Source organism: Callospermophilus lateralis, chromosome 1 (genome assembly GCF_048772815.1).
Source record: "Callospermophilus lateralis isolate mCalLat2 chromosome 1, mCalLat2.hap1, whole genome shotgun sequence".
Lineage (NCBI taxonomy): Eukaryota > Metazoa > Chordata > Mammalia > Rodentia > Sciuridae > Callospermophilus > Callospermophilus lateralis.
The window spans coordinates 78183654-78207745 of NC_135305.1; the positions used below are offsets into that span (position 1 = coordinate 78183654).

Below are 24092 nucleotides of genomic sequence, written 5' to 3' on the forward strand. Positions count from 1 at the left end.
TTGGTTTTCATTGTTATTTTCCATTTCCTCTTCCTGTAATGTTTTGCAGAGGATGTTTTGAAGAGATGGTTTTCTAGCTGTAAATTCTTTTAACTTTTGTTTATCGTGGAAGGGTTTAATTTCATCTTCCATCCTGAAGCTTAATTTCACTGAATACATAATTCTTGGTTGGAACCTATTTATTTTCAGCATTTGAAATATGTTGTTCCAGGATCTTCTAGCTTTCAGAGTCTGTGTTGAAAGATCAACTGTTATCCTGATTGGTTTACCCCTAAATGTAATCTGCTTCCTTTCTCTTATAGCTTTTAAAATTCTCTCCTTATTCTGTATGTTGGGCATCTTCATTATAATGTGTCTAGGTGTGGATCTCTTATGATTTTGCACATTTGGCGTCCTATAGGTTTCTAGGATTTGTGATTCTGTTTCATTTTTTAAGTCTGGGAAGTTTTATCATATTATTTCATTGAACAGATTGCTCATTCCTTTGTTTGGACCTCTATACCTTCCTGTATCCCAATAACTCTTAAGTTTGGTCTCTTTATGTTATCCCATATTTCTTGGATGTTCTGCTCATGGTTTCTTAACAGTCTTGCTGAACTGTCTATGTTCTTTTCAGGTTGAAATACTTTGTCTTCATTGTCTGATGTTCTATCTTCTAAGTGTTCTACTCTGCTGGTAGTACTCTCATTTGAGTTTTTAATTTGGTTTATTGCTTTCTGCATTTCTAGGATTTCTGTTTGTTTTCTATAATCTTTATCTCCCTGTATAGTTGATCTTTTGCTTCTTAGATTTGTTTATGTAATTCATTGTCAAAATGATCTTTCATTGTCTGATTTTGCTGTATAATGTCTTCCTTGAGACTCCAGATCATCTGAAGCTTGTATATCCTGAATTCTTTATCTGACATTCCATCTGCTGCAGATATCACCTTTTCTAAAGTTGAGTTCACCTGCATTGCTTGTGGTCCTTTCTTTCCTTGTCTTTTCATACTGCTCAAGTTTCTTTCTGCTTGGTGAAACTGTTGTGTTATTGAATTTTCCCCCTATATATTTATATTGCTCTTGTATAGTTGCAAAGTCTCCCTTTTGTGGAGAAAGACAATGTTAACAGTTCTCAATATCAATAGTACATCATCTAAGACACGTTTTCCTTATTACTACATTTATAGCTAGACTCTATGTCTACAAATGTTGGTCCATTATCGTTTACAAATATAGTCATTAGTTTCATGAAAGGCATACCGTTTCTGATAGCTTGAAGAAAACTGAATTTCAGGTGTAGGATGTTATGTTTATGGGGAAAGGAGTGAGGGTATGGGGTTAATCTAATTTAGTAACTTTGGAAAGCTCTAACCAATAGATGGGTAACTTATGGAAGAATGTATAGATTCAAATTCCTATCTGTATTTATACAATTACTGTACTTATGAATAGTAAAATTAGGGGGTTGCAAGTGGGATAGAGGGAGTAAGAGGGAGGAAAACAAATAACACGGAAAGGAAGAGAAAAAAGAGTACGGGTTAAAGAAAATACGAGAAAAAAGAAAAGAAATAAAAAGGGGGGAGGGAGGTGGGGCATATGCAATTCCTCTATAGTATATTATTCTGGTGATTCAGTTGTTAAAGACCTTTTTCGTGCACAATTTTTGGTTTCACATATGTTGAGGTTGTGAGGACCAGAGGGGGAAGGGTAGAGGAGACTGGGTGAATGGCTGAAAAGAGAGAGAGAAGAGAGAAAAAGAAAGAAAATAAATGTCTCTCATAACTCTGTTTTCATTTCTTCCAGTTGGTGGCGTTGTCTATTCCTAGCTTGAGTCTCTGGGTTCAGGATGGTGGTGGTAGTCAGTGTGAGAGGACTTGAGCTTCCACCTGTGGCCTCTCTACTCTTATTCTCTGAGATGTAAACCAGGTGCCTGATCCGCTGCAGAACCGCACTGGTAGCCATGCCAGCCAACCAGTTGGTGGGTTTCAAGGGTTGGTGGGATTTTCCAAGATGAGTTTCATCAGTTTTTCTCATAAGGTGTTTGATGAGGTGGGGGTGTTGGGGAAACCTTATGTTTGTCAAGAGCTCAGTCAGGTGACCGGACAGGCGGGCGGCATGGCCCCTCCTCCAGTTGGAGTGGTCTGTATACCTCACCGGCGGGAGGCTGGGCTCCTCCAACCTGGGAGGTCTGTCGACTGCGAGGCGGGCCACTGAGCCCCTTCTCCAGGTTGCGTGGTCTGCCTACCGTGCAGGTGTAGGCAGCTGCTGGGCCCCTCCTCCAATTGAGGTGGACTGTCTACCAGGCCCGCGGGCCACTGGGCCCCTTCTCCAGGTCGCGGAGTCCGCCCACCACGCAGGCGGGAGGCTGGGCTCCTCCTCAAGATGCATTCTCTCAAAAGTGGCCAAAGTCATCATGTGGAGGAAAGAATCAAGCTGGAATATGTAAATTGATAATCTCAATATCTATTTTGCACTCATGCAGTGATAGACAAACAGAGGAGCAAAATAGTATACAAAATGTAAAAGTAAAATACTGGTCATCAGGTTGATGAGCAGTAGAGAAAGGATGGTCTTCCCAAAATTTGCTGCTGGGATACTTGTTTAATTACATAAGGGAAAATGTATATTGACTCCTATTTGATATCACACAAAAAACTCAACTCCAGGTAGATCTAACTACAAGAGGCAAAGTATTAAATATTGTAAGGTAAAACAAAAAAACACCTGTGTGGTTTTTTTCAAGATTTTTAAAACAAGACTCCAAAGGCATAAATTGTAAAACAGAAGTTGATAAATTGGACTTCCTTAAAACTTTAAAATTCTGTTCATCAAAAGACACCATTAGGGGCAGGGGATATAGCTCAGTTGGTAGAGTGCTTGCCTCGAACACACAAGGCCGTGGGTTCAATCCCCAGCACACACACACAAAAAGACACCATTAGGCCGGGTGTGATGGGGCATGCCTGTAATCCCAAGCCAAGGCAGGAGGATGGTAAGTTCAAAGACAGCCTCAGCAATTTAGTGAGGTCCTAAGCAATTTAGTAAGAACCTGTCTCAAAATTTAAAAAAAATTAAAAAGAGCTCAGGATGTGGCTCAGTGTGTAAGCACCCCTGGGTTCAATCCTTGGTATCAAAAAAAAAAAAAAAAGAGAGAGAGAGAGAGAGAGACACCATTAAGAGAGTGAAAAGGCAACCACTTAAACAAATTATAATACATAGTATTTGACAAAGTCCTCATAGCTAGAATACATAAACAGTTCTTGAAAATTGACAATAGTTCCAATAGAAAGATGAGCAAAAATAAATAAATACATAAATGGACAGTTCATAAGAGAGAATATTCAAGGTTTCAATAATGACATGAAAAGTTGTTCTTCATTAGTCATCAAGGAAATGGAAATAAAAGCCACCATATGACCATATTCATTTATCAGGCAGAGAAAGTACCACTGTTGGTGAGAATATAGTGCAACCTGACTCTCCTGCACGTGGGGTTTTGTAGAGGGGACAACCATTGAAAAGCTAGCAGAGGCTAGTGAGATAGCATGTGCACACCTGGTGGCTCAGCACTTCCTCTCCTAGGTGCAGAGCTGGTGGGACTGTATACGTATGCTCATCAAGTAAGCATGTGCAAGAATCTATATGTATCAGAAAAACCCTGAAGCCTACCATCCTGACTAGCAGTAGAATGGACAAATTGTGGTGTATTCACACAGTGGACTGCTGAGTGACAAGAATGAACAATCTGCCACTACATGCAACAAAATGTAGGAATCTCAGAAGAATGCTATTGGGCTGGGGCTGAGGCTCTGTGATAGAGCGCTTGCCCTGTGTGCGTGAGGCAGCACCACATAAAAATAAAGTAATAAAATAAAGATATTGTGCCCACCTATAACTAAAAAGTAAATGTTTTTTTTTAAAAAGAATAGTATTGAACAACATATACTCAGACCCAGAATAGTATTTTGCTGTGTAATTCCATTTATGTAAAAAAAAATATCAATCTGATCTATGCTCTTTGAAGAAGGATAGTGGTTACCCGTGGTGGGCAAGTAGTGATGGTGACTTGAGAGGCATGAGGATGATCTGGGTACAGGCAATGATCCATTTCTCGACCTGGGTTATTCTAATCTGCATTCAGTTTGAAAACACATTGATCTATAATAATATGTGTACTTTTCCATATGTTAATGATCTTATCCAAAAATAAAGATTCTTTTCTATTAAAATAATACTGCAAAAAGAAGTTTTCTTCACTGTTGCAGAGGTTACATCTACTAATTTTATATTTATATTTTATGCTTTCTGTTGTGTAGGCAAGCAAAGGTCGCACTACAATTGTGGTAGCACACCGACTTTCAACTGTTCGAAGTGCAGATCTGATTGTGACTCTAAAGGATGGGATGGTGGTGGAAAAAGGAACCCATGCTGAGCTCATGGCTCAACAAGGTCTATACTATTCACTTGCAATGTCACAGGTAATGTTTGCAAGGCATGATATATCAGCAGGTTTTCTTAGTCCAAAATTATAATCTTCAGGCTTAAAATTTAGCTTCAGAGGCAACATGCAAAATTGTTCCTGCAGATGTTTCAAGTTGTAGATGGGAAGAGAGAAAGGGAACTATATTGTCCATAGAAGGTTTTCCTGGAAGAGTCCTTGAAGATCAGAACGTGGGAGACAAAGGAGGAGAAATCCAAGTAGTTGGGACATCAGCATGGGGACAAAAAGAAGCTTAATGTACAACTAAAACAGAAAGAAGATCAGCCTTCCCTGCATAAAGACAAGTATTGGGAGAAAAAGGGAAAGGAGCTAGATAATGAGGATCAGATCGTAGAAGATCTTGGAGCCAGGCAGAAGGGTTGAGATTTAATATGTAGAAAGCATCTAACACAATGCCTCCCACATAGTGGACATTCAATAAATATCTACTGAATAAGAGATCACTCACAAATCCATACTATGTGTATACCACACCCTCACAGGTAGACTAGAGAGCTCAATTGGGCAATCAAAACAAGGTATTCTAACATTGGAGGCAAATGGCAAGTTCTCTCTCTCTCTCTTTTTTTTTTTTTTTTTGACAGGGGTGTTACTTGGGTTTGAACCCAGGGACACTTAACCACTGAGCCTCATCCCCAGCCCTATTTTGTATTTTATTTAGAGACAGAATCTCACTGATTTGTTTAGTGCCTTGAATTTGCTAAGGCTGAGCTTAGAATTCTTGAACCTCCTGCCTCATTCTCTCCAGCTGCTGGGCAAATTCTCATTCTTTAGGATCCAAGTTTCTGCATTCTATGAGATCCGTCCTACTTACACACTTCATTAGGACACATGAATGCAAGTGAGAGCCATTAGGCCCTAACCATTGCCTTCACTTCAACCCAGCTGTTTCTTCTTAGCCTGGAAGGCAGTCTTTTTTCCAGAGGGTCTCCTATAAATAAGTAGTTTCAATCTTTTTCTATTCATTTTACTTCTTCAATTGTCTGGTCATCTCTTTGATGTCAATATTATTATTTTACAAAATAAAAAAATTAGGAAGTTATGAGTCTCTCTGTCTTCATCTAATTTATAACTTCAAAATTGAAATCCTATCTTTCCCACTATGCTAAAGTATTTTTGAATGAAGTTTATCAAGGAATGAGAGTAAGACAAAAGATTAAAAATGTAATCTTACATTGATTTAAAAACTACTGGACTCTGATTTTATTTCATATTACTCCATATTTTGTGTTTCCTTTAAAAATGAAAGTGAGGTATTATTTGATAATTTAATTAGCATGATATTAACTCCATAGATGAATTAACTTATAAAGTTATTAAGTTCAATATTTTTCAAACCAATGTAAGTAGCAATAGAAGGAAATAAGTGAGGTCACAGTAATCCTATTTTGAGATTTGAAAAAACTATTATACTCAGATCTTTCATTGGAGAACCACATCTTTTTTTTTCAATCATAATTAAACTAAAAATCCATTATGAGGACTGGAGTTTAAAAGTTTCACAATACAAAAAAAAAAAAGATGATAAGTTTGTATTATAAATATGTAAAAGTTTTTAACACCTTGTTCAAAATGGATTGGTATTCTCCAATTACCTAAAATTATATCCATTTTAAATGATCATTTTAAATCTTAATGCTCAGTAAACAACTATTAATATTCTGCACATTGTAGAATGAACATAACATATGTGATATCTACATAAGCAGCTCAGTTTTAAACTCTGGATAGGCTTACTTGTCAGACTTCCTTGTGGTGTTAAAATGAGTGAAGTTATGAGAATTCATGACAATCACAAGAATTGCCAAGTCGGTGCGGCTAAGAGAAATCTGAGAAGCAGTGTAGCTAAGTAAAGATCATGAGCTCTGGAGTCACAGCAGGTGACTCTGTCACCTTATAGTTTTAGGACCAGAAACAAGTTGTTTAAATTCCCTGTGCTTTAGGACTCCGTTGGTAGAGTGCTTGTCTTGGATGCCCATGGACCTGGGTTTAATCCCCAGTGCCACACACACACAAAAAAATTCCTGTGCTTTAATTTCTAATCTCTTCACACGGGGAAAATAATAGTAAACTATAAACTGTTGGTGAATTATTATATTAAGCTAAGAATCATTGTTGGCAGAGTAAATGATATTATATTGTATCACTCGCATTAGCATTATCCAAACTTTTCAGAAAAGTTCAAACATTGGAGATTAATGTTGTAATTATTTATCTAGACTGTACCTGATAATAAACAGACATATTTCTTTAGTGAGATTCTATGTGAAAATGAAATAAAACAGAGAAATATACACACCAAAACTTACTGTCATCATTATAACATTGTCTAGCAGCCTTCTCAGAAAAAAAAAATGAATTGTCTTTGACCTATTAAACATCTTCTTAGAAAAATTTATTATGAGAAGGGGTCAAAGTTTTACTCTTTAAACTTGTCAGTCACAAGCAGGTAACTCCTGGGGGACAGGGAAACCCAAATAAATATTTCTTTCATAGTAGAGAAATTTATAGAAAAGAAAGTGAGAGATAAGGGAATGTTTGATTAAAGATGTTAATGGTAGGGCTGAGGCTCAGAGATAGAGCATTCGCCTAGCCTGCAAGAGGCACTGGGTTCGATCCTCAGCACCACATAAAAAAAAGATAAAGGTATATGTCCACCTACAACCAAGAAATAATTTTTAAAAAAAGATGTCAACATGATAGCAAGATTGTTTTAGGCTTCACTGCACATTTATGCGACTGCTTAACAGTTGCTAAGCTTGTCAACAAATTAGAGGCCCTGGAGAGTCTCCATGTGCACACTCTCCAGTGCCCTAAATCCACCCACATCTTTCCATCTCCACACGCTGTTCTAAGCTGCTGTATCCTAACTTCTGTCCTGTCCTCCTCCCACCTCTTCAGGGGGAAGTTGCAAATCTATTTACATCACAATTAGATGAACAAGAGACTAAGTAGATCAGTTATTTCACTAAAACTGGTCTCATTTCTCCGAATTGCAAGAAAAAGAAAAAAGACCTAGAGCGACTGACTTAGAACTTCATTCTAATTTACAATTTCAACAGTTCCTTGAAAGTTAATTTGATTTCTTTGCATTGTCTTATTCTTATGCAGCCAGCGCCTTAGTTTTGCTCTGTGGTCAACTTGGAATTGGCAACAGCAGCAGCCTGGAAAGCTTGTGTCTCCTAAGATAGCTCTTAGGCGCTGGACCAGCCACACATACAAGGGGCTAATTAGATGATAAGGTGATAAGCTCCAGAAAAGGCCTAGAAGAAGAGATTAGAAAGTATATCATCTGTCTCAAGAAGCTACTTTTACTAAAATCTGTTGCTGCCAGTGGCATAATTGTTGTGGACTAAGACATTGTTTTCTCCAGTGAATTTATACATGTCTTTGGAAAAGGCACAACAAGCTATTGTCAATCTCTAACATTTGAGTATGAATTAGACTTATTAGCTCTCAAGTCTGGAACTGGTTGAGCAAGAACTGCATAAGAATATTCCAATTTTAATAGGAAAAGCAGTAAGTTTTAAAGAGGTACTTAATAAAATTCCATTGAATTTTTAAGATATCATTCTAATGATAATCTGAATATTCTTCATTTAAGGACATTAAAAAAGTCAATGAAGAGATGGAGTCAATGACATACTCTACTGAAAGAAACACCAGCCCTGCTTCTCTGTGTGCTGTGAACAGCATCAAGTCAGACTCTGATGATAAGTCTGAGGAATCCATCCAATATAAAGAGGTAACGATTCAACTACCAACAAGTTTGTTTCACATTCTCCACTTTTGACTTTATCCTTTTATGAAATTTAGAACTTATTTACAATAAAACATCACTTTAAGGTCACAAAATGTGTCCTTCTTAAACTTCCTGTAGCATCGCTAATGAGACTGTGTAGATGTCAGAGGTCCTTGTTGAAGGGGCAAAAAGTCTCAAGAGGTTGTTACCTTCGTTTTTTCCTAAGAAGCAGACCATGGGTTAAAACAGTGTCTTGGGAAGTGTGGTGCACACACCAGCAGCAATGCTGAAGATTAATGTGAGTCCCCTAAGGACATGAATGCACATCACTTCCCCAGTGCAGATAAGCCCCAGCTTATACTGTCCAGCTCTCCAGTCCCAAGGCACAGACCAAGGAGCCTTGCTCACATGGTCAGGGAGGCTGGTTCCCAAGCTTATGTTCCCTCCCCGCAACCCCAGACTCATCAGAGCTGTAGATCATCTTGCTTTGACCCTCCTTGCAGCTTATAACCCCTAGGACCTCTCTTTAGTCTCTATGCAACCTCAAGTCTCATTTCTCTCCCTTGATTCAGCCTCCTTCCTTTTTGACCACCACTCATCTTGGGCCTCAGCTGCCACTCTGAATGTTCTCCATAGCATCTTGCCATAAACATCATTCCTTCCGGATTTCACCTCAACCCACTCATTCCCCAAGCCCCAGCCCTCCCCCATCCCCAGTGGAGCTCCATCAGCCTCCATGGGTTGCTTTTCAGGTGTAACACACCCTGCAGGCCCTCATCCCAGCCCCTGTGTGTTGGATTCAGAATCCTTAACTCCAGCTTCCGGGTCCTCCAGCACCTATTCTGGACCCCCTGTTGCCTCCCACACTGGAACTCCCTTGTTCTCCTTGAAGCTGACAGATAATTCAGATTGGACCCCCTTAGGGGTTTCCACCGTCTTCCTGCCCACTCTTTTCAGTCTTATCTGTCAATTATCTGCCTGAATTCCCTAGGATTATCTGCCCAAATTTCTTCTTCTTCCCTTCTCTGGCACTGCTCATCTATTACTTTTTATTTTAGATACAACTCATTCCTTTTTGGTATGTGGTCTTCATAGCATACCTATGTATGCTTTTCCCCCCCTTTTCTACTAGCTTTTTTTTAAAAAAATTTCATTTAAATAAACAAAAAACAATATTTCTCAATTTTTAATTCTAGTCTTGTTATAGTTAAAGTTTCACATCAGGTATTCATAAACTGACTTTCAGACCACTCATGTATAATCGAATCAACCCTTTATTGAAGCACACTAGTGGCGACTGACCAGAACATAAAGCTGTTCCCCTGATCAGCCCTGAAGAATTGCAAGGGGGCTCCTTATAAGCCTGAAAACTGCAAAAGGGATGTTCGGGGGTCTAGCCAATGCAAGCAAGCCAGGTTACAGAAGCAGGAGAGTACAGTCAAGCAGAGGGAAGCCTAACCAATCACAGTTAGCCCAGTCACCCCAGTTACAATAAAACTAAAAGGGCTGGGGATGTAACTCAGTGGTAGAGTACCCCTGATTCAATCCCCTAGGCTATAAAGAAAAAAAGGTGGAGGAAGATGGGGGAGCAGGAAGAGGAGGAATGAGAGCCGGAAAGCAGCTCAGTGGTAGAGCTTTGCCTAGCATGTGCAGGTCTCTGGGATTAATCCCCTGCACCATAAAAAAGAGAAGGAAAAAAAAGAAGAAGAAGAAGAAGAAGACATCCCTGCAGATTCTATATATATTTAAAAGAATAATAAGCTGGACATGTGGCACATGCTTATAATCCCTGTGACTATGGAGCCTGAGGCAGGAGCATCACAAGTTTGAGGCCAGCCTCAGCAATTTAGTGAAACCCTGTCTCAAAAAATTAAAAGGACTGGAGATGTGGCTCAGTGGTAAAGTGCCCCTGGATTCAATCTTCAGTACCAAAACAAAATAATCTTATGAAAACAATTATGCAAATAAATCTTGAAACTCAACTAAAATAGGCAAATTCCCTGAAGGACACAAACTCCAAAGCCCACTCAAGAATAAATCAGGGTTGGGGTTGTAGCTTAGTGGTACAGCACTTGCCTAGCCCATGTAAAGCACTGGGTTTGATTCTCAGCACCACATTAAACAAACAAACAAATAAATAAGTAAATGAATAGACATAGTGTGTTCATTTATAACTAAAAAAATTTTAAATAAAAAATAAATTCAGAACTTTTATGAATAGTTTGGTCGCAATGACACACCTATGATCCCAGTGGCTTAGGTGGGTGAAGCAGGAGAATCCAGAGTTCAAAGCTGGCCTCAGCATTTTAGCAAGGCACCAAGCAACTCAGTGAGTCCCTATCTCTACATAAAATACAAAATAGGGCTGGGGATGTGTGCGTGAGTGCCCTTGAGTTCAATCCCCAGTACCAAAAGAATAAAAAAATAAAAATAAATGAATTGATACGTTGAATAATCTTGTATCTATTAAAACAAAATTAAATTTGTGGTTAAAAATCTTTTCCATGAAAAAACTCAAGGCCCTGGCGGCTTTACTAATGAATCCTAATGAACAGAAAGTTGAGAATGTTGGTCTCTAAGACTGACATTATCATTTTGTTATTAAAATTAGACAACTTAAAAGAAAAGAAAATTATTGCTACACCCCCCCATGAACATGTAAGAATTCATAACAAAATTCAATGTTTAATTCAACAATGTATAAAAGGAATAATACATCACCAAATAGGGTTTTTATGAATAGTTTGAGGTTTAATATTCAGAAATTAATATACTAAAAGAGAAAAAACTCATTTCAAAAAATGCAGAAAACCCATTGACAAAATGTACCATCTATTCCTGATAACTCTTGGCAAATGAGGAATTGATACACTGTACTTTTTATTTTTTCCGTTGGCAGTACAGGGGATGCAACCCAGTGTCTCACAAATGTTTAGGCAGGTGCTCTGCCACTGAGCTACATTCCCAACCACTGTAAACTTTGTTTTTTGACTTTATAAAATTCTTGTCTCTCTCTTTAGAAAATGCCTATTTTATATTTTTTATGTCAGATTATCCTAAAACATGCTACAATCTGTAATATATTTAGGTAGCATAGCATCTTTCATGATTTTACAGAAATGGTTCATTTGGGGTTTGTCTTATTTTATTCTTCTCGATCTTGATTTCACTCTTTCAGTGATACCTTTTTTTTTTTTTTTTACCTGTGCTTATATATTATGCCAGAGGCAAAAGGACTTTGTCACCTAACATAAGTTGAATCATCATTATGATGAGCCTCAGAAAACTTTGGAAGGAAAAATTATACATACATATATACATATATATATTTTTAAAAATTTTTTTTAAAGTGTTAAGGATTGTGCCAAAGATTCAGAAACATTCTATCCTGCTGTCTAGTATATTTCATATGTTACATTATAGATCTGTTTGTAATTGGCTAACTTCTCTGGGTTTAATTTTACTCTCAAACTGAATTTTTTAACCTAGGTATTTTATACATATATAAAATTAAGCAATCTAATATAATTGTGACTTCACCATTCTGAAAACAGACTTTAAAGGCTTCAAGAATTTTAAAAGTTCTATTGTCCAAACAACAGTTTGCAGCATAGATGCCAGACTCAGATAAACTGTTTATTATATTCTTTCCTAAGGAATTCTCTGGTTATTATGTTCGTAAATATCACTTTATAAGCAAATGTCATGAGGAAGTTTTAACTCATGAAACAGTAGTTCACTGCCTACTTCCTTAGGGAAAATAATTTAAATAAATTCACTACACATCCTAGACAATATAAGGAGAGATCATCATTGTGGTGTCATTTATCCTCTGACAACTCCCTGCATGGCTCTCAGGAAGGGTTGGGAAACACCTGAGTGGTTGGTATTGTGCTTCCTCTGCAGAAAACCCAGGATGTGATGTCATGTCATCCTTCCTCTCCAGCAACCTCAGCAACAGCAATGTCTGCTAACCTTGATTGGGTGCTAATGCTGAGCTAATTTTAATTCTAAAAACAATCCTGTAAGATAGGAATGGATACCATCACCTTTGGAAAGATAAGACACAGAAACTTGACAAGTTCAAGCAGTGTTTGAAACTTGACAAGTTCAAGTTCAGTGCTTGAACACTGCTGCATTCTTCTTGTAAATAGGAAGCAAGTTTTGAGCTGAGGTATTAAAAAATTTGTTTTGTAAGTAAATGATGGAATTGAAAGACTTTCAAGCTTAAATCCTAATAAAATTTTTACCTTCTGTACTTCCTCTGTTTATTTCCAACCTAGACTTGGTCTCATCCTAGAGTAGAATACTAAATCTAGTTTAACAAGAGTAAAGAAAAATAGGCCTATTATTTTTCCTGTGGTTCTCAGTTACCACAACATGTGAGTTAATTGATACTTTCTTAACAATAACAATGAGTGACATACCAAAAAGTGACATTGCATAAATAATCACCTTTGGGTGAGACTCCTTTGTGTTTTGTGATCATCCTTAATAATATAGGCAGTGAAATTTTTCTAAGAGAAGTACTATTTCTACCCTGCTATCTAGTATATTTCACATGTTACATTATAGATCTGTTTGTGATTGGCTAATTTCTCTAGGTTTAATTTTACTCTCAAACTGATTTTTTTAACCTAGGTCTTTTATTTCTAGACGAGTCTTCCTGAAGTGTCTCTATTGAAAATTTTTAAATTAAACAAATCCGAATGGATTTTTGTGATTCTGGGGACACTGGCTTCTGTTCTAAATGGAATTGTTCATCCGATATTTTCCATCATCTTTGCTAAAATCATAACTGTAAGTAAAACTCATTTGCTAATATCTTTTAACAATTTAAATGAAGTATAGTGTGGTAGAACAAACTCGTTGGACCTTGATCTGTAAGGGAGAGAGTGAAGGACTTAGGCGGGATCACCCCTGAGTCGGTAGTGAGTGGGGGGTTCTGGAAGGAAAGTGCACTAATTTTGACTCCAGTGTTGTATGAGCATTCTAAAGCACTGAAGTAGTAAAGCAGATGAATGCAGCATCCTCTTTTCAATTAGTCAAAACAATGGGCCATTGATAGTTTGTTTTTGTTTTGTTTTACAATGGCAATTTTTTAATATCAGCCAGCTCATGGAGAGGAAATAAGAGTTGGGACCTTGAATGCTTGTTTGAAGGTTCTAGCAGGAGAGCATAGCTCAGTGATTGAGCTCTTACCTAGCATGTGTGAGGTACTGGGTTCAGTTTTTGGCACTGTACATAAATAAATAAAATAACGGTCCATTGTAAAGATATTTTTAAGAATTAAAAAAAAAAGAGTTAAGGATTGTGCCAAAGATTCAGAAAAATTAGTTGGTTCAATGATGTTATTAGATCCCTGTTAAGTTCGTTGCTTCAAAGATGTTACTAGATCCATGTTACGTCCTCATTGTCCCTGGTTGCACCACTATATTTCACTAACATAAATGCCAATATAAGTATAATTGATAACTTTAAGAACCATTTCTAGGGGTACACCTAAGGGCCTCATCTTCAGATACTTTATAAACAGAGGCATATTAAGTAACCTGAGTTTTTAAAGTGATTGGAAATAATCATTGAAACAAACTCGTGATTTAATTGAAAATACACTGTAATAACAATAGCAGATAGAAGACTCACTTGCCTAATGTCACACTTCTATAGTTAACAAGAGAAAATTACAAGTAAATTTTTTTATCATTTGTATTAAATGCAGGACAGTAGTAGAATATGGCACTTTCTCTTCCCAGAATCGGGAGGTCTTTGTTATATGTTATAATTCATTTAGAATAATCCTGACAATATATAGATTATTTTTTCCTGTTTCTTTTATATTTTCTTCTAAATTCCTAATGCAGGTTCTATTTCTTTTCAGATGTTTGAAGGTGATAATAAAACCACATTGAAGAACAATGCAGAAACCTATTCCATGATATTCTTCATTCTGGGCATTATTTCCTTTGTCAGTTTCTTCATGCAGGTAAACTTTTAATAAATGACCCTGAGCAGTTTTATTTTTTGATGTTGTTATTTGAGTTACAAATACAATAGCTAAATGTTACAGAGACATAGAAAAGAGAATTAAAAATAAATGTAGATTTTCTTTTTGTTTTCCAGGGATTGTTTTATGGCAGAGTAGGGGAAATTTTAACCATGAGATTAAGACATTTGGCATTCAAAGCCATGTTATATCAGGTCAGTGTATTTAATTGAATTTGTATTTTATTTTGAAGTCTATTATAAAATATCTCAATTCTTAATTCCTTCTCAGACAATTTCTGAACATCGTCTTTCCTTTAGGACATTTAAATGGATGCTTTTTGTTGTTGTTCTGAGGAGCAAAAATCTGACATCAGAATTTATACAGTGCTGCAGCAAAAATCTGACATCAGAATTCATACAGTACTGGGCGCGGTGGGGCACAGCTGTAATCCCAGCAGCCAGGAGGCTGAGACAGGAGGATCTAGAATTCAAAGCTAGCCTCTGCAAAAGCAACTCAGTGACACCCTGTCTCTAAATAAAATGCAAAATAGGGCTGGGGATGCGGCTCAGTGGGCAAGTGCCCCTCGGTTGTTCAATCCCTGGTACTAAAAAGAAAAGAAAAAAAAAAGAATTCATATAGTATATTTTCCTAATAAAAGCAAGTCCAAAATTGTGATGTTTGAAAGTAAGACTTATGGAAACAAGGACTGAGCTTTCCAGTCCCATTCCTTGCATTCAACTTAACAAGTCTCTCTTTATGCATGATTGTGGTGCTCCAGGATCAGAATGGAAGACCAAATTAAAACTGAAAAGCAAGACTATAATAGACTGGGAACATGCTTGAAAGGAAGGAGTTTGATAATTTGTCCAGTTCTCATCCATTGGCTATTTTAAGTACTTTTACTCCACACTTGTTAAAACAGCCAGTCTCCCTGCCCTCCTGGAAAGAGTCCTGAACTCAGATACCATCAGTGAGAATGGCAGGTCTGCCTGCCTCATACAGATGATCAATTGCACCTGCAAAATAAGTAAAACTAGGTGGATCAAGTAGTAATCTTGAAAAGTGAGTCTTGGGGGCAAATGGCAGGAATGTCTCAGATTGGCACCTCTAAAATTCTTTCATGAGGCTGAGATGTATTGGGTTACCCTGAAAGCCAGTAATCATCTGGAGCCCTTTGCCTCACTTTCTGTCACCAAAGCTCACCGAGCAGGAGCAAATAGCTTCCTGCCAGGGTAATTTCTTTTCAGAAATAGAGTTACTGTCACTCCAACTGAGTCGTCAAAACCAGTTTCTTTTTTTTTTTTTTTTTCTCCATCTTGTGACTTTTAGAAGTGCTCCTCTAAGGCTTGCCACATAACAGAATTCTGTAGTCTTTGTGCTCTTGGGGAACTGCAGGATGTTGCAGTGAAGTGACCTGGAGGCTTCTGAGAGCAACGTGATGCTCTGAAGCAAAGGATGACCTAATCCCCTTGGTTCAAAAAGGTCCTGTGTCAGATGTTTTGCTCCAAATTTGGAGAAACTCTTTGATCTAGAAAAAGAAAATCTACTTGAGGGATTACGAAGTCCTTCATTGCCTGCATGCATCTCTCATGCTAAATATGTAATACCTTTCATTAAAACTTTTTGTTCTTACTTCATATCTTCATCTTTTAATTTAACTGATAATAATATGTTGCACTTGAGAGTTTCCACTTTTTTTAACCTTTATTTTATTTGTTTGTTTTTATGTAGTATAAGGGATCTAACCCAGTGCCTCACACCTGTTGGGCAAGTGCTCTACCACTGAGCCACAACTCTAGCACCATTCTGCTAGTTTTTGTCTTGGTGAATTTATGGTTTTCCCTGTTTGAGTGTATTTTCCCTGTTTAAGTGTATTTACTTTATATTTCTAGGAATTTTTTTAAATGTTTCCTGAATGTCTAGCTACTTTTATGCAAAAGATTATAAATTTTAATTTTTTCCAAAGCATACCTTGAACTTCCCCTTTTTTCACAGAAAGCTTTTACTGGAAGAATCTTAAGGCCGTGAACCAGTTTAACCAGTAGAACTGTTGTTAATCTAATAGTTTGGTGGTTAATATTGGACATGAATCCTTTGTCTAGCATTAGCTATGTGAACATCAGTGCAGTAATCTTGTCGGATAAAGAAAGCTTTGCCCATAAGAATGTTCTAACCTACAAGCCATAAACAACTCTTTTAATGCATAAACTCTTTTGATACAACAACACACACAGAAACCCTGTGCTGTCTAACACGTATTATTAAATTCAACTCTGTCCCTTTCAGTACATTATTTATTTTCCATCATCATCCCTCAGCATTCTTTTTGCTTCGTACATTTGCTTTGTAAATTAGTTTAGTTAGCCTTTTCCCCTGTAAGTATCTTCACAGTTTTGCTCTGTCCATTGTGATATGTGTTTTTACCTAGCTTTTGTCACCTGATTTTGTCCTACGATAAGACTCTGTGAGGTGTGTAAAGCATGCTAAGGCTTGCAGTGCTTTTTATAACCATTTTGAAATCTCCTGTGAGATAGAGGTATTCATAGAATCAGGTGTGGTTGTTTTGTAGGTATAAAGTCTGTATTTTATGTGATTACTTAAGATCCTTCCCAGTTGAAAAGAATATTTAATTGTGACTGACTTCCATGCTTGTAAATAATTTATTGTTCATGTGTTTCAAAGCTTTGCTCATGGTATGGCAGGATCTAGACTGGGATTGTGCTTTCAAAGAGGCTACTGTGCAGTGTGGACTGTGATCTCCAGAGGACAGCCTTTGAGCATCTAAGATCCTAAATTCCTGGGACACCTTCCCAATGCAATGACTCAAGAGTGGTCCTACCATGCTGGGGTTGTACCCACCCTGGTTCCTGCCATATTCCTCCACAGGAGTTTTCTTCTAACACAATTCCATGCATAGCCTTCAATCTGGAGGTTTTTGTTTTCTTAATTGTCAGTAATGTGCAACCTGAGCCTCAGAGCCTGTGTTGCAGTAAGCCAATAGTTTGGGGGTTTTTTGTTTTGTTTTGTTTTCTCTCTCTCTCTCTCTCTCTCTCTCTCTCTCTCTCTCTTTACTTACTAAAATTGAACTATTTTTTCAGATACAATCTCCATATGGTTTTAATCCACAAGAGATACAAATGGACTGACTTGTGGGAGGAAACATTCAATTGCTAATAAAAGGAAATCAGAATTCCTCAGGATGAGAAGTACTAAGAAGTGCTGCCTTTGAAAATGACATTGTTTCTTACATTATGTTTTATTGCTTGCATTTTTGACCTGTCTCTTTTAGATTGCATGCTTCTTAGCTACAGGAGTTTCACAGCCTTCTGCCTCTTGACAGTACCTAGCACATGTAAGATCTAGGGAGTAGTATGTCAGGTAAAATCTCGCCCATGTGGATCCTAAAGAAAAGAGATAGACTTACTATCAATAGCCAGTTTAGGTAAAAAGATATGAAAATATTTCTAAATTGTGTTATGCATTGATTTACTAGTTAAATAGAATCTGCCCTCCACAGAGTATTTTGTGGAGTAAAATTACGTGATATCTCCAAATGGCCAGTTTTAATATCATTTATTATGAAATATTATAACATGGTAATGAGTCCTAGCTGTGGGCTTAAGTTTTTCAGTTTATATCTAAATACAGATCTTTATAAAGTAAGAAGCACACATCAGTTGATCACCAGTATGTATAAGAATTAAGTACCAGTGTGTGAGGAGGCTGGTCAATGCCTTCTAAGTTACATCAGCAAAATCATAAATCAGCAAAGAATGTTTTTGATAAACATAAGCACATTTCCTGTTTCTCTAGGATATTGCCTGGTTTGATGACAAGGAAAACAGCACGGGAGCCTTGACAACAACATTAGCCATAGATATCGCACAAATCCAAGGGGTAGGTATATTGTTTTTATTTTTAAATGGTGTATTATGTGGTGTGCACATGGGTACCTGCGCACATGTCTTTGCCTGTATTCGAGCTGAGCTGAGATGACCCACGTCATCAGGAGGACTGGTCAGTCTCCTGAATAGCAGGGAGTTCCTAATGAGATGTGGGGAAGCCTTTTAGATTTGTGTATGTTTAACCAAAAATAAAGAAGCTTTAGCACATGAAATAGGACAACTGGAGGACTAAAAAAGATAGCAAGAATTAATTTAAGAAAAGAACTCAGAATTAAATAGTAAGAAAAGATAATAAAATGAAAGAAAATACTCTCACTTAAGAAAAAGGACATGGGGCTGGGGATGTGGCTCAAGTGATAGCGCGCTCGCCTCGCATGCGTGTGGCTGGGGTTCAATCCTCAGCACCACATACAAAGATGTTATGTCCGCCAAAAACTAAAAAAATAGATATTAAAAATTCTCTCTCTCTCTCTCTCTGTGTCTCTCTTTCTCTTTTTTAAAATAAGTAGACATTCTTTAAAAAGAAAAAGAAAGAAAGAAAAAGAAAAAGGACAGAAGTTTCGTTTCCTTATCCCAGACAATAATTCTTATTTAAAGCAATGTCTAACAATTTATATTCACGCATGCCTCTGGAAATGATTCTGTGCTAGCTGTTATACAGATCAGTTCTGTGTAAGCAACACTCAAAATCATTAACACAATGGCCAGCATAATATATGTAAAGTTAGTGTTTAAATAAGTGTGCGGAGTAGGCTAATCTTCAAGGGATAAAGAACTTATTAAGTTTCTTCCAGTTACTTTAATACAATTAATTTTTATATAACAAGTAAGATTCTTACTCTGAGAAAAAGAGCACAAAACAACATCTCTAACTTTTGAGATAAAGTAATCAATCTCTTTGTTAAAATAAGGACATCTGCAGAGTTAAATGTTTTCCTTTTTCCTTCTGCATGTGGAAAAAAAAGGAAAGTATCAATGGACCACCTCTCAACAACAAAGTTTTAAACTATTAGAAATACTAAGATGTCATTTACAGCTTTTTTTTTTTTTTGTACCAGGTACATGTCCATCTCTTTTTATATTTTATTTAGAAAAAGGGTCTCACTGAGTTGCTATGGTCTCACTATGTTGCTGAGTCTGGCTTTGAATTCACAATCCACGATCCTCCTGCCTCAGCCTCCTAAATCACTGGGATTACAGGCGTGTGCCACCATGCCCAGCTTTAATTACAGCATTATTAATAGAGCATCAGATTATTACCTAAGACAACTCATCAGAATGGCATGGTTTTTTTTTTTTTTTGAGATTTTCACAAAAGATGCCAACTATTACAATTTTTCTAACTTTTGCAAGACCTCTGTTCAATATATATCACCAAGGATAGATTTATATGTTAGAGGCTAGAACAAGTTAATTACAGTTGCAGATGTCCTCACTCATCCATTTTAGGTTGAGAAAGCTAATTTCATGTTGAGAGAGAGATGGAGAGAAAAGATGACAGCTGCATCTCTTCCAGAGATTCTTTCTGTTAATTTTGAAGGCAAGACTCTAGAGTTTCATCAGATAATATTTAAATTTTTAACAGAGGCTGAGAAGCTTGGCATAAATGGAAAAAAAATGAAGGGTGAAATTTTGCTTAGTAGAAAAATAATAAGGGCAACCTGCTATCAGGTCCTCTCTTGCCCTGTGAGAGTTCTGTTTCTGTTTCTATTCTTAAATATATCCTTCTCCTTTCAAAAAAAAACAAAATAATGAATATAGCATTTATTTATACAACACAATAGATTTATACTCGTGCATTTAGAATTCCATGATTTACAACTCTGCACTGAAATATCAATCCTTATTATTCCATTTCAATCCGAATTTCATCTAATTTGCTATTTTTTCTTTACTGTACTCTTTTTCTTTTACTACCTTTTTGGCAATCTTTTGATTGAAACAGGCATTCATACCAGCAGTTATAGATTATAAGTGAAACACCTCCTTTAAAAAGTATTTGCTTCACTAAAAAGCCAAATGAATACTGAAAGGCCAACATTACTGCCCTTACATTCATTAATTATTTCTAATATAGTATTGTCTCTGATTGAAAAAAATTAATGAGAATATTACTTTGCCTGACATTTTGTTTGTTTTGTTTTGTTTACTAAAGATCAAACCTAGGAGTACTCTACCACTGAATTAAACCCACAGCCTATTTATTTATTTATTTGCGACAGGGTCTCATAACTTGCTGAGATTGGCCTCAAACTTGTGATTCTCCTATTGCAGCCTCCCAAGTCACTGGGGTTACAGACGTGTGCCACCATTCCTGGCTGCTTGACTTTTTATAAGTATCTTATTAACACCAAATGATCTTTTGAAACTTTCTTGTTGCAATTAGGAAATGCTGATCTCCTAATAACTTCTGGACAAGTAAAATCATTGTCACTAACTCAAAAGTTATAGCTAAAAAATAATGATTGGAATTCTGATGGAAGAATTTGAACTTGCTGAATTTAAACATAAAATGACCAAAAAAGGTTTCTAAGGGTGAGACTGTGTCTACTAGTAAAGTTATGTAATTCATATAAACCTTAAAGAGTTTATTTTTTTTTTTAATCAAACAAAGAAGTATTTACCAATCCTATTTGTCTACCAGTTCCTTTTTCTCAAAGATGCTTTACACAAGAAATGAGTCAGGAAATAACTTGGGGGTTATACTTTCTATTATATCAACTTAATTAAACCATATTTCATCTTAGTGTTTTTTTTTAATTTTTTTTTTTGTAACCAGGGATTGAACCCAGGGGGACTTAACCATGCAGCCATATGCCCTTTTTATGTTTTATTTAGAGACAGGGTCTAGCTAAATTGCTCAGTGCCTCACTAAGTTGCTGAGTCTGGCTTTAAACTTGCCATCCTCCTGAATCAGCCTCCCAAGCCAGTGGGATTACAGGCATGTGCCTCCACGGCCTGCATCTTAGTTTCTTTACCATGTAATTTCAATTACAGTTTGTCTTATCAAATATAAGAGAGTGAATATTCACAAGTTAGCTCTAAACATTGATACATCTCAGTCTGAAATCTTTTTTTTTTTGCTTTTTTAAAGTTTTTATTTATATATAAAACAGCAGAATGCATTACAATTCTTATTACACATATATAGCACAATTTTCATATCTCTGGTTGTATACAAAATATATTCACACCAATTTGTGTCTTCATACATGTACTTTGAGGGAAAATCTTGTTAAACACAAGAATGTAGCTTTCTTTCAGAGTACAGAGAGAGAAATGATGTCCGCACGTTAGCCAGTGATACTGCCCTCCATATTCCATACACATTCATACACAGTAGAATAACAGACACAAGGCTTTCCATTAAAACCACATATCCCATATTCCAGACATTTGCTATTTACCACACTAATCTCAGAAAGTGGAGGGTTTTTTCCCCTTTTTTTTGTGGGGGTGGAGGGGGGAAGGCATCATTTTTAGTTTTTCCATAGAAAATTTAAAACATACACAAAGTAGCAAAGAGTATAATGTGCCTGGAGACCCTCATGGTTATACAAAATTACATACAAGAGGAAGTGAGGGGAAAGGGGAAAAAAAAAGGGGGGGAGAAATGAATTACAGTAGATGGGGTAGAGAGAGAAGATGGGAGGGGAGGGGAGGGGATGGGGAATGGTGGAGGATGGGAGAGGCAGCAGAATACAACAGACACTAGTATAGCAATATGTAAAACAGTGGATGTGTAGCCGATGTGATGCTGCAATCTGTATACGGGGTAAAAATGGGAGTTCATAACCCACTTGAATCAAAGTGTGAAATATGATATATCAAGAACTATGTAATGTTTTGAACAACCAACAATAAAAATTAAAGGAAAAAAAAAAGAAAAGAAAGAGGACATGACTGACTGAGCTGTGGTCTGGACTGAGGAGAGCTCCAAAGAAATACCAAGGTATGAGTCTAAAACCTTTATTGGCCAAAAATATATGTCTCGGGATTTTTTAGCTCTGATGCTTTGAGAGTCATGATAAAAACATGGTAATGAACACAATCCTAGAAGAGTTGAATGAATATAACCAATCTGACTGGTATGATTTTAGCCCAAGGTAGTGACTTATTGCCAGTACATCTGTCAACACACTGTTTTCCGTGTAATAGGTAGTTTTAATAAAGGTATAAAACCATTTTAGATTCTTTTGGAGGCTAGATTTTATAAAATTACAAGGTATTATTATTTCTGCATATTTTAGTAACCCTCCCATCAACCAAAAGTCTTACCTCATTTTTGTCCACAAGAAAGTATGTTGTTGACACCACAGTGTAAACTTTATTTACAACTGACAGATCCCGTGCTAGTGCCAAGAACTTCTCATCAGAGCTATAATTATATTGCTCCAAGAAATAATAAAAATTTATTTCATTTATTAATTCCAAAGGCCCAACAAGCTGATTAGTTAGAACTAGAATATTATTACCTAGACAATGATGACCTCATTCCTTAACTCAACTTTTTGACATGGGAAATGTACAAAACAGCTTGATATTACTTTTGATTCAAACAATGTTAGTTATTCATTGAAATGACTTTACCACAGTATAAAGTTGATATATAATTAGTTTGAAATTGAGTTAATTAAGAAAAATTATCAAGTCTATAGCAAAAGCTATATCTAAAGTCATGAAAATGCCTGATATATTCAATTGTTTTCCATAAAATGCATGCTGATGGATAATAACAATGAATAACTATAAGCTTTAAATATTTTACATCTTTGCAAGATTTTGTAAATTTGTCCAACTGATTCTTTTTTCTGTTCATAAATATTTTCACCACCATCAGTTATAATGCATCTTAACAGATTTCACTTCAGGTTGCATTGACTTAATTTTTTCTAAAGTTCTTTGAAAGTGTTCTCATCTGTAGTTATCACACAGAGACTATTCATGGCACCTAACTGTTCAGTCACTTCAAACTCTACAGCGGTCCTCAAAAAAACAAAAACCAACACTGAGCAATATCATTACAATCTATCAACTTATCCTGAGCTAGAAAAACCACTCAAGATAATCTACCTTACTTTTTAATTATTGACGTTGCTCTCCGTGTCTTCATTGAGAATAAATTTTCACCAAATGGCTAGTAGTCTTAAATACAAGTCATGCACTCTGAACGTACTTCTTCCCATTATAATCAAACATGATTTAATTAACTCATTTCCTGAAAATAAAGTTCTTTACTTGGCTGGTAAATGAGTCATACAGAAAATTACTTTGGTTTCAGCCTCATTATCACATTTTAATTTTGTGAAGAAATTCTGCTAATACATTCTATTTTAAATTTTCTAATTTTCCTGAATCTTGTTTTCTTATGAACTGGGAATATTATAATAAATGATCAGTCTGGTAAGGTTTATATATATTTTGTTAGTTTTCATCACTACATAGTGTCACTACATATAAAGTAAAATGTTTGTAATTAGAATACAAAATTAGGGGCTGGAGTTGTAGCTCAGTGGGAGAGCTCCCCTGACATGTGTGAGGCCCTGGGTTTGATCCTCAGTACCACATATAACTAAATAATTAAATAAATAAAATAAAAGATCTAAGAACAATTAAAAAAATTTTTAAAAATGCAAAGCTGTTCGCAGTGCATCATGCCTTAAAAACATTACATTTGGGGGCTGGGGATGTGGCTCAAGCAGTAGCGCGCTCGCCTGGAATGCGTGTGGCCTGGGTTCGATTCTCAGCACCACATACAAACAAAGATGTTGTGTCCGCAGAAAGCTAAAGAATAAATATTAAAAAATTCTCTCTCTCTCTCTCCCTCTTTAAAAAAAAAAAAACATTACATTTGAAGTGCACTTTTTCTTTCTTGTTTTGAGATGATGGATATACAATGGTAATTTTTAAAACTAGGATAAAATATCACAATATAGCAGTACAAGAGGTGCTTAACATGCTATCAAATTATAAT

At 36.4% G+C, this 24092-nt stretch overlaps 1 protein-coding gene across 1 annotated transcript in view; it reads left to right on the forward strand.

Annotated features, from left to right (window-relative positions):
• Abcb5 (ATP binding cassette subfamily B member 5) overlaps positions 1–24092 on the forward strand; it is a 153454-nt gene that overhangs the window by 92717 nt on the left and 36645 nt on the right. Inside the window, exons 16-21 of the mRNA XM_077109974.1 lie at positions 4298–4459; positions 8087–8227; positions 12881–13024; positions 14106–14210; positions 14348–14425; positions 18027–18110. Coding sequence (XP_076966089.1) covers positions 4298–4459; positions 8087–8227; positions 12881–13024; positions 14106–14210; positions 14348–14425; positions 18027–18110 — 714 coding nt within the window. The remainder of the gene's footprint in view (positions 1–4297; positions 4460–8086; positions 8228–12880; positions 13025–14105; positions 14211–14347; positions 14426–18026; positions 18111–24092) is intronic.